The 11,586-nt window shown below is 44.8% G+C and overlaps 1 protein-coding gene across 1 annotated transcript; it reads right to left on the bottom strand.

The window, feature by feature from the left end:
* Window positions 1–4,039: 4,039 nt before the first annotated feature.
* On the bottom strand, window positions 4,040–9,762 carry LOC121026090 (CXXC-type zinc finger protein 1-like). Its single transcript, XM_040468912.1, has 8 exons — window positions 8,854–9,762; window positions 8,527–8,699; window positions 8,005–8,212; window positions 7,811–7,921; window positions 7,445–7,494; window positions 7,138–7,234; window positions 6,101–6,253; window positions 4,040–6,023 (listed from the first exon to the last, which is right to left on the bottom strand). The coding sequence occupies exons 1-8, from the start codon at window positions 8,938–8,940 to the stop codon at window positions 5,877–5,879; spliced, it is 1,026 nt and encodes a 341-aa protein (XP_040324846.1). The 5' UTR covers window positions 8,941–9,762; the 3' UTR covers window positions 4,040–5,876.
* Between the last annotated feature and the right edge of the window lie 1,824 nt (window positions 9,763–11,586).

The raw sequence follows: 11,586 nt of genomic DNA, 5'->3' as shown, positions 1-11,586 counted from the left end.
AGTGCAACGATGCTACGTCATTTGCCCCAAGGTCACGCTGCTAGCAAATGGAAGGACAGGGAAATATGTAAGCCAAGGTCAGCTGGCTCCAAAGTGTCCACACTCTGCAATAGTGAATCCCATACAGGGCCAGTTCCCAGTATACGACATCTCTATTTTCTATTGTCTTCAAAGCACTCAGGCTGAGAGGTGACAACATTTCATGTACGTAAACAGAACTTTTGCATATTTCAGTGCACATCCAGGGCAATGTACATGGCCCTCCCTCTTGTGACAGAGAGGAAAACTCAAACTCACCCTCCCCACCTCCTTCTTGGACCCTGGAAACCAGGTGTACATCAGGTCCCCCAGTGACAGACCAACTCAGGACTGTTGATCTGTGGTCACCTCAGGCCCCGGTCCCTGGGACCATACCTCTGATTCCTCTTGCTGCCAATCGTTTGCTGAGCAGCAGAAGCCACCCATGGCTGGACTACAGGGACTGCCAGAGGACACTTCAAAGTCCCCAATTACTGGCATGTCCCAGGCTCCTCACATCATTAATCCAGTGATGGCCAATTACTACATCCAAGAGACAGCCCTTATCTGCTTTCCACGGGAACTTCAAATAATACGCAACACAGGCATGCCAGTGCCATGCCCCCAGCAGGTTTCCAATCATCATTCTTCCCAGACTGTCAATCACTGGCCCACACAGTGTCCAAAAGTGACTTATGGAGAGGCCAAACACTGACCATTCCTGAAGGACATAGGTTATGGCTCCCACTCCAGAAATCAACCCGGTGTTCCTCCCAAAATCACTGGCCTTCCAGGCATAATAGTATGGCTCCACATTCCCACAGACATAGTGGTCTAAAACAACACACACATTATTTTGTAGCTTATATGGGTCAAGAATCTGAGCACAACTTAGCTTGGTCCTGTTTCAGGTTCTTTCAAGTGGCTGCAAATAAGGTGTCAGCCAAGGTTAGGGACTCATCTGAAGCCTCAACTAGGGAAGGATCTGCTTCCATGGACATTTATGTAGTTCATTTGGGCTGTTGAACTAAGAGCCTCTGTTTCTTACTGACTGATGGTTGGAGGCCACTGCTATACAGGCCTTTCCAATATATCAAGTTGCTTCACTGAAGCCAACAAAGAAAGCCTGTTAGCAAAGACAGAAGCCACCATCTCTTGTAATCTAATCACAAAGGTGATGTATCCTCAATTTTAAAGTATGCTATTGGTGAAAAGCAAGTTACTCAAATAAAAGGGATTACACAGGTCATGAATACCAGGAAGCATGAATCTCTGGAGGCCATCTTGGAAGCTACTTCCCATAGATCGTAGAGAAATGAGGACTCCAATGCAGAGATCCTGCACCCCTTCCCAAAATACCATTCCTCAGTGCAAAACCATGATAGTTTCAGACATCAAATATTTAAGAGTATTCCACCAACTTACTCTATTTGAGGAAAACACTAAAGGAAGTATTTTAAATAAATGAATACTAAATCAGAAGATAGATCTGAAAATAAAAGAACAAAACAATGGTTAGCAATGATTGTTGTAAAATACATGCAGATAGCTATAGTTAAATTACGACAATGTGACTGGGGATTTTGAATTAAAATGTTAAAGTAAATTGTCTTGAAGCAGAATTGACTTAGTTTAAGAAAAAGTCTTCAAATAAACAGTTTAAAATTCTCTAGAAAAACCCATAAGTAATATTATTAATCTTGCTGAGACAAATATAGAGGATAGAACATATTTCTTTTTTCTTTTTAATATAATTTATTGTCAAGTTAGCTAATATACAGAGTATGCAGTGTGCTCTTGGTTTTGCGGGTAGATTCCCATGATGCATTGCTTATATATAACACCCAGTGCTCAACCCAACAAGTGCCTTCCTCATGCCTATCATCCATTTTCCCCTTTCCCCATCCTCCCATCAATCCTCAGTTTATTCTCTGTATTTAAGAATCTCTTGGGTGGGGGGGGGGGCGTGCCTGCGTGGTTCAGTCAGTTGAGCCTCGGACTTCGGCTCAGGTCATGATCTCACAGCTCGTGAGTTTGAAGCCCATGTTGGGCTCTGTGCTGACAGCTCAGAGCCTGGAGCCTGCTTCAGATTGTGTCTCCCTCTCTCTCTCTCTCCCTAACCCACTCGCATCCTGTCTCTGTCTCTCTCAAAAATAAACATTTTAAAAATTAAAAAAAAAAAAGAATCTCTTGGAGTGCCTGGGTAGCTCAGCGGTTGAGTGTCCCACATCAGCTCAGACCATGCATGATCAGTGAGTTCAGTGAGGTCAGTGAGTTCAGTGAGGTCAGTGAGTTCGAACCCCATGTCCGGCTGTGTGCTGACAGCTGGAGGCTGGAGCCTGCTTTGGATTCTGTGTCTCCATCTCTCTCTGCCCCTCCCCCACTCACACTCTGTCTCTCTGTCTCTCTCTCAAAAATAAACATTATTTAAAAAAGAATCTCTTATGGTTTGCCTTCCTTTCTGTTTGAAACTATTGTTTCCCTTTCCCTTCCCCCATGGTCTTCTGTTAAGTTTCTCAAGTTCCACATAGTGAAAACATGTGATATCTGTCTTTCTCTGACTTATTTCACTTAGCATAATACCTTCTAGTTCCATCCATGTTGTCGCAAATGGCAGGATTTCATTCTTTCTCATTGCCAAGTAGTATTCCATTGTATATATAAATCACGTTTTCTTTATCCACTCATCAGTTGATGGACATTTGGGCTCTAAGAGCACTACTAGCAATTTATCCAAACGATACAGGAGCATTTTTCTTTACAATGAAAGGTCTAATTACAGGCGCCTGGGTCGCTCAGTCGGTTAAGCGTCCAACTTTGGCTCAGGTCATGATCTCACAGCTCGTGGGTTCAAGCTCCGTGTTGGGCTCTCTGCTGACAGCTCAGAGCCTGGACCCCACTTCAGATTCTGTGTCTCCCTCTCTCTCTGTCCCTCCCCTGTTCATGCTCTGTCTCTCTCTCTTTCGAAAATAGACATTAAAAATTTTTTTCTAAAGAGAAAAAGAAAGGTCTAATTATATTTTGGTCAAATAATAGAGAAAACAAATTAAATCATGTCTGTTAGAAGTGAAAATTTATATAATGAACAATTAGTAAAAATAAACATTTGCAAACTAATGAGGTAAGGGGAGGGACAAACATGAACAGAAACTTCACTGAGCTATTAGGAAGAAGAAAAGGATAAAAGTTGTATTTAGGAAATAGTAAAATCAGTAATAAGCACAAAACAAAAAGATAAAATTATCATAATTATACAAATTTAAATGGACTGAATCTCAAGACACTAATGTGGGATTAAGAAAAAAAACATACACAGTTACAAAAAGTGTATCTTAAAGATAAAAATGCAAAATAAAGATTTAGGCAAAGATACATAAGGTGAGTGGCAGCAAAATAAAAGCAGCAGTGGTGATGTACTTATCAAATTAAACTCAAGGTTAAAAGCATTCAAACAAGGAAAAACAAAAAAAGACAGAACAAGGAAAATACATAATGTCATGCTGCAATATGGCCTAAGATATACAATTTAGGATACTGCTTCCCCCCCGCCCCGCCACCCCCGCAAAACACAGAACCACAAGGAGAATGTGTTTTAAAAGATTATTGCATTTATTGTATCTTTTTGTAATATAACAGTTGAAGTAGACAAAAAAAAAGAATCAGAGTAAAGAAACATTAATCATCAAACTAGATTGAAAGCCTTAATGAATAATCTGTACCTAGCAAAGAATATATTTTCTTCTCATATACATGAAAGTTTTTCAATTCAGTGGAATATATGACCTACAAAGAAAATCTTTTTTTTTTCAAAAAAATGTTTATGCTTATTTATTTTTGAGAGTAAGAGAGACAGAGTGTGAACCAGGGAGGGGCAGATAGAAAGGGAGACACAGGATCTGAAGCAGGCTCCAGGCTCTGAACTGGCAGCACAGAGCCCAACGCAGGGCTTGAACCCACAAGCCATGAGATCATGACCTGAGCTGAAGTCAGACACTCAACCGAGTAAGCCACCCAGGCACCCCTACAAGTTTAGATTCAACAGGCCACATTCTCTGATCATAGAAAAATCATAATTACAAAAAAGAAAGAAAAAATAATGAATACTTAATAGTTAGACACTAAGAAACTTTCTTCAACAGCTAGGATCAAAGTGAGAAATCAATTCTGAAGTTTCACATTTCATACCAAAGTTCAGGAGCTATAAGTGCATTTAGAGGAAAGTGTGTGGCCTGAAATCCTTTACTATATCTATATCTATATCTATATCATCTATATCATCTATATCTATATCTATTTATTTATACTTATATAAACAGGAGACTGGACACACTAATATAACTGAGTTAAGAATTTGCTTCAAAAGATCAGAACAAGAACAAAGAAATGAAGTAAACATATGAAAATGAAACACCAAACAAAATATCAAGAAGCGGGAATTAATAAAAATGAAAGTTTAAATAAATAAAATAAATATAATAAGGAATATGAATAAATTAAAAAGCCAGTTCTTTCAAATAATCAATTAATTATGTGGCTTAGCCCCTGGAAAATCTGATCAAGAGAAGTACAAAAGTGCACTAATTAGTAATTTAAAGGGGAGACATTACATGAGGTTAGGTAGTAATATAAACTAACTATGGGGGACTATTGGGTATAAGTCAAGAGCAACATACCTAACCATTTAAGTGAAATGTGTGAGTCCCTGGAAAAAAGGAATTATGAAGATTAATGAAAAAAACCATAAGGGACCAGTGAGTGGAGAAAAGTTAAGAAAAGTGTTCAAGTCTGTCATTTCAAACATGCCAGTACCCACAGGCAGCATTATCGGACACACCTCCACAGGAGACCTGGCTGGGGCTGACAAAGGCAGATACAGCAGAGGTCTCAGTCTTCCTCTGGCAACTCCATAGGTGTGAAACGGTCATGACCACAAGGGGCTTCAATGTACAGGGCAGGCTGGAAAGGACAGACCCAGAGCAGTGTGGTGGAGGGAGCAGGAGAGGATGTGATAGGAAGTGCTGGGGGAGACAGACCAGGACTGGACTGGCAGGGGCCAAGGCTGACAAAAAGAGCTGGGACCTCATATGATGATAAGGTGTGGAACAACATGGGCAGGGGCGTGACTGCCATGATACCTTGAATCCTCCTCAGTGTCCCCAAGTGGAATCATCAGGGGGGGATTATCCTACACTCATCTATCTCCCATCCCATTTTGGTAACACCTTTGGCCTGGGGAATATTAACAACTGCATAGAAGTTGATGAATGGGCTGTGCACTAATCAGGTGCCAACTACACGTCCGATGGCCTAGAATGGGGGACTGCCAGGACCAGAAGCCATTGGCGCCTTCTTTATAAGGTCATAGCTCCCCTGACAGAAGAGGGCCCACTGAGCCCTGAGTGGGTGTCACTTCACAGCCACTCTGCATGTGCACTGCAGCCTCCTCCTAAGTACAGTTGCACTGCCACCCACCGCCACCAGAGGTTTGAAATTGGGTTTGTGGCCAGAGAGACAGGTTAGAGGGCCCTCAGGGGATATTAATATCCTTTGTTCTTCCAAAGTTTGTCAACAAAGTTCTGGACAGTGGGGGATGAAGGCAGAGCAGATCCTTGGCCCTGCCAAGTTTCAGGGAAGAAAGAGAGAGAGGGATGGGGAATGATGGCAACAGAGAGCGATTCTGAGGACCCCTTCCCATCCAGGGGCAAACAGAGACAGGAGACCAAATGGTGAACAGAGAAACACAGAGAAACTCTAAGATGACCTAAGAAAAAAGTGGTTATGGGAACTAGTGTGTGAAGAATTCATTGAGGGTCTCCCTTGCACGGAGTGTTGGGTACAGGATCTCAGTCAAGCAGGGCTCAGCTGTCTGCTTTGGAGCGCAGGTCAGTGGTGAGCGGGTCATGCTGGACTGTCTGGTGAAGCATCAGGGCCAGGAGCCCTGCCCGGTTTGTCATAGCTGTGCGCACCTTGTGCTCCTGCTCAAGTAGCTCTTCCAGCTTGTTCAACTGTGGGAGGTAAACATGAGAGAAGGATTTCAGGATGCTATCCCACCCTTTCAGCCCCAGTCACCATTGTGGCCTACCATGCGAATACGCTCTAGGTCCACCTCAGCACGCCTCAGCTTCTCCCAGCAATAGTGGAGGTTGCACGCGCGTTTAGGTAGGCGACAGAAATTACCAGTGAACTCAAAGACATTGTGCACCAGTGGGCAACCGCACACCTCATCATCTGATGCCTGTGAGGAAGAATAAGGGATGATGAGGTACAGAGGAGGATAGAAATGGAGTGATCAGGCGGGAAATGGAGGGCACTCTAGCAGGAAGGAGAAGAACGGGGAATAACTCAGCGGGGGTGGGGGGGGGAGAAAGGAATTCAGGGATTAGGTAGAGAAGAGGAGGCAAAAGGGGAATTATCCTGCACAGAAGATGAAGGAAGAAGTTAAATAAGCAGGAATAGAGGAATGGAGGTGACCAGGCAGAAAAGATGGAAGAACAGAAAGAGATCAAACCAGAGTGAGAGTAAGGATGGAGGGAAGGTCTGACAGAGAGAAGTAGATGGAAGAGGGTTGGTAAAGCACGGAAAAAAAGTGAGGAATGGGACAGGGAGGGTGGGAGTAATAGGGGTTGGCTAAACAGGGAGGAAGAAAGGATTCAGGAGATGACAAGAAGGGAGAAGATGACTGGAGGCAGTGAGGCATGCAGAATAAGAACGAAGGAAAGTCAGAAAGTAAGGAAGAGAGGGAGGTGGGACAGTCCAGCAAGGGGTGGGAAAGGAATGTATGATGGTCAAGCAAGGAAAGGAGAAGAATGGGGAATGGTTATACAGTGAGGAGCAAAGGAAACAGAGATGGCCAGGCAGAGAGGAGGGAGAGAGAAATGTAGGGGGGTAGGTCAGGCAGAGAAAAAGTAAGAACAGAAAGTGTGATCCGCCAGCAAGGAGCAGGGAATGTGGGGTGGTCAGAAAGGGAGAAGGGGACACATGGGAGTTGGTCAGAAGATATGAAGGCAGTCAGGCAGAAGGAAGAAAGAAATAGGAGGCAATCAAGCAAAGAGGAAGAGAGGAATATGGCAGGGAGAAGGGGAGGAATGAAAGATGATGAGGTAGGGAAAGAAGAATCACCTTGGGATCTCTCGAGTGCTCAGGACACAGCACCTGAAGCCGCTTACAGTACCTCTTAGTCTTTGGGTTGTAAACATCACAGAAGAGCCTGGTGGCCCTGGGGGGGGAGGATGAAAGTGAAGTGCTAAGGGTCAGAAGAAGGGAGGTCCCACCTGAACCCCAAAGCCCATATTTTGTCCCTAACCCCACCCATACCCTGCCACTAACCTATCCACCTCTGCCTCTGAACACACCCTCTGATCTTTCCCACCCTGCTCCTGACCCTGTCCACATCATGCCTTTGACCTCAACTAGCACCCACACTCACCCTTCAATGCAAGTGGGATACATGGACCCGAAGGACGACTTGCCTTCATACTGGGAAGAAAGAGTACAAATGGGAGAAACTGTGGACTTACACAGCATGCCCTCCCATGACAAGCCCCAAACAACCCATTTGTCCCTGTGGCTCCTATGCTCCTGTCTGCCCAGCCAATGTCCCCCCTCACCATTGGCTGATGTTCCAGTCTTGGCCCTCCTACTAAGGATGGAAGAGAAGCACAAATGGGTAGAACCATGGATGTGTGTTGCATTTTTACAACAAACACCCAGGCACCAAACATGCCCTCCTCCTCATGGATCCCACCCAGCCAAAAACACGTTTACCTCCTCTTCCCCCAGCCAATTCCCTAACCTTGACAAAACAGTGTTCCATGTGGCGCAGGGCGACATGCGTCTTAACTGACTGCCCGCAGGAGACACAGAAGATCTGCAGGTTTGCGTTGTTCCTGTTACTTTTGTTGATCTGCACAGGACAGTGGAAGGGCCAGTGAAGAGTGGGCAAGATAGCAAATACCTTTCTGCTCCATCCCACCCACTCCCACGCACCTCCTCATCCTTGCACACAGGCTGCTGCTTGCCACGCAGAATTATGGCCTCAAGTTCATAGAAATGGCACTCCATGTCCTTCAGGCGGGTGTGAGTGTCCTGCTGCTCTTGGTGGATGCGCTCAAGCATTTTCTTGCCACGCTCCTCAGCAATACAGGGGCTCTTCTGCCACTGCTGGATGCGCTGGGGCAGAATCGCATAGATGCGGCTAGAAAAGGAGGCAACAAGAAATGGAATGGGTAGGTAGGGACATCAAAAGAAAAAAATGGGTGAGTGACCGAATGGTGGTGAACAGGTGATTGAATGGTGGATGGATAGGTGGGTAAATGACTATAAGGATGGATGCGTGGGTTGGTGGATGGAATGTGTATGGGTGGTTCAGTGGGCAGGTGACTGTAAGGGTGAATGGATGGGTGGGTAGGTGGATGAATGGTGGGAGGATACACAGGTAGAGGGATAGACAGACTTACGGATGGCATATATTATGCCCTACTCCACACCCTGTCGCTTAACTTCACTCACTCAGCTGCGAGCTTCATGCCACAATCATCTGAGCAGTACTTGGAGCCTGGCCGGGTAGGATACACACAGCCAGGTCCCAGGCACTGCCGCAGCGAGGCCAAATCCTTGGCATCTGCCTTCTCTTGGTGTTTATGCTTTGACATGAGCTTTTGCTTCTTCTTCTTCTTCTTCTTCTTCTTCTTCTCCTCTTTCTGTGGGACAAGAGTGGTCGAGGCAAGGACAGGAGAGTTTATGTCAGCTTCCTAACCTCGCAACCCAGCCCTGTGTTCCACCCGACCCCTGTCTTCACGCCCCCCATTCCACCATTTCTGTCGCCTTGCACTCCACCTTTTTATCCAACTTCTTTGTCTTCACTTTCACTGCTTCTTTCTGCATTGCAGGATCCAGGAGCGGAAACTTCTCAGTGTCACTCATCCAGGACTGTAGGCCGGGAAAATGCTGGCAGGTCTTCTCAACTTGTTTCTTAAATGATACTTGGACGCTGCCTCATTTCATTCTCCAAACTGATGACCCTCTCTGTCTTCACTGTCCCCTTCTTTCCACCCAGAGGCCTGCCATACACTTATCAGGCTTTGTCTAAAGTCCCCTCTCCAAATGTCCTGGCATAGGTTCCAGCCCTGAGGAAGGTCCTTTTCAGACAACAGCTGGAGTGAGGCTGTTATCTGAGAGGCCTCTTTTATTGCTAACGGCACTGCCGGCACCTGGTACTTCTGGGACAGCCTGGGCTTCTGCATTCCAAAGTAGGAAGCTGTGGTTGAATGGGCAGTGGGCAGTGTGAAGGGCAAACCCTTGCACTAGCTCCACTCCCCCATCCACCCTGTGTCCTAAACTCACCAGAGACCAGGAATTACAAGTAGGGCTCCTGTGATGATGGGAGGAGGACTCTGGGTCAGCACTGAGTGGAAACAGACTTACCCTGTCCCAACACTCCTGGTCCCACCTTCTGGCCAACATGGCCAGGTCCCACTGCACCTGCCTGGGACTGAATGGCACCACCTGTCCCTGCTTGCCCACTTCATCCAGACACACCTGGCTGGTCCTTCTCACCCCCATTTTGCCCACCGAAATGCATAAAGCCCTGCCTATCTGCCCAAAAAGGCTGGACTACACTCCTTCACAGTTGGTCAATACAGCCTGCCCTGCCCCATCCTTCAGGACATACTTGCCACCCTGCTTGCCCTGTACCATGGACCCGAATAAGCCACCTCTGCCTAGCCCACCCAAACATGCATGACCCCACACCTCAGACATGCTCCACCCACCTGCCTGCCCTACCCAGTCTCTCCAGGCCCCGCCTGCCAGACTGCCCTCTTGGACACATTCTGTCTCACCTTACAGTCCCAGCCCTGTGAGCCCCATACACTACGCCAAGGCATACCTAACCCTGCCTCATACAAACATACAAGGCCCTTCCCTCTTCCCAGACTCTCTCAGCCTCATTTGATTCTCCCACTTCCTGTACATACCCAGTTCTGCCTTACCTTCCATGTCCTAGGCCATGCCAAGCCCTATCCGCCCCCACTCCCCACATGCACATGCCAGATCATGACCTGTCTGCCCTGACTCACTTACCTAGAATAATTTTGTGATCTTTATTCTGAAAAGTACTCCTATGTGAACCCAGTGACACCAAGTAAAATATATAAATATACAAAACTTTTGAAAATTTATGTGTGTGTGCATATATAGATATAGATATGCACACACACATACATTTTGTATATACACATATATATGTATACACACACACAAATCACTTTCAGTGATTAAAAGAGCAGGCACACACACTGAAAGAATATACACTTTTGAATAAGACCATTATCAGTTGGAGAACTCACACTATTATTGAGCTAGAGATATAATATTAATAAAAAACTGACCCTGAAATTAGCCTTAAAGGAAGTCTGAACACATTCCAATGAATGAGTATCACATAAGGCACAAACAAGTTGCATTTGAAATTAATAAACGGTTTAACTTTTGAAAATTGAAAAGGCACTTTTAAGTAACTCTTGGTAAAAAGTAAAATAACTGAAATTGGAAAAAACTTATCACTTAATAAGACCGAAAGCAATACATACCCAAATGTGGAACTTTAGGACCAAAATATGAGAAAAGAAAGACGGAAATTAGTGACCCCTTGCTTTCAACTCAAACTGCAACGAGTCACTATCCCGACTCCAACCCATTACCTGACCCCGCCATTACCAACGCCAAAATCCACTTTAATGACCCACACACACACCTCTCCAGTCACAGAACCTACAGTCCCTCTTCAAAACCCTTAAAAATACCTCAGCACCGAACAGACGCTTAACGGTCCGGAGCCTCCAGGCAAGTGCCGTGAAATGGTTGACGGAGCTACTTCTGGTTCCGGTAGCGACTTTAGCCCCGCCCCTTCCTGGATGTGTTGGCTTTCTGCTTGCTCAAGGTCCTCTGCAGAGTTGATATACAGACAAAAGTTACAAGAACATGGTTACAGAGAAATGATACAGCTACACGTGTGCCATTCTTCAGAACGTCACCTCAGGCCCACATGGATACATTTGTCTCTTCTGGCGTCAATACCAAGTTTCATATATTGGAGTGATTGATCATTGCATTATTGTATATGACAGGAAAATTGATCCCGTTATCATTTCCGGTTATTTTGAATAATTTCGTGTCATTACTATTTTGCCATCTTCTATTATTTTAATTGTGTAGTAAGCAATGAGAAAAACAAACAAAAACACAGAAGTCAATTTTTTAGTCAAGAAAAGAGAAAAAGATTTATAGAAAAGCCAGGAAAGAAAGAAATCAAAATGTAAGAAAGTAGGAATAAGTTCACATTTCAAGTTCATATTTTATTACATAATCAGTAATAAAAAGTTATTAATGGGGTAAACTCTCCAGTTAAGGTCAAAGATCGCCATTTTGGATGAAAAATAACAAACCTAGTCGTATGCTGTTTATGCCAAACTTAGCAAATCATTAAGATACAGAAACATTTGAAGCAAAGGGATAGAAGAAAATTTTCTAGGTACATGCTAATCAAAATGAAGCAAGGTCGGGGCGCCT

Source organism: Herpailurus yagouaroundi, unplaced genomic scaffold (assembly GCF_014898765.1).
Source record: "Herpailurus yagouaroundi ecotype Mexico unplaced genomic scaffold, PumYag 67793, whole genome shotgun sequence".
In the NCBI taxonomy this organism is placed as follows: Eukaryota; Metazoa; Chordata; class Mammalia; order Carnivora; family Felidae; genus Herpailurus; species Herpailurus yagouaroundi.
Note: the sequence above shows the minus strand (reverse complement) of the source record. Positions and strands in the feature narration are given on the sequence as shown.

Coding starts and splice junctions, on each gene's coding strand:
- LOC121026090 (XM_040468912.1), bottom strand. CDS start 8,940: ATGAGTGACACTGAGAAGTTTCCGCTCCTGGATCCTGCAATGCAGAAA. Junction 7,922..8,004: donor CTGTGTGCAAGGATGAGGAG/GTGCGTGGGAGT, acceptor TGTCCTGTGCAG/ATCAACAAAAGTAACAGGAA. Junction 7,495..7,810: donor TGGAACACTGTTTTGTCAAG/GTTAGGGAATTG, acceptor CTTTCTTCCCAG/TATGAAGGCAAGTCGTCCTT.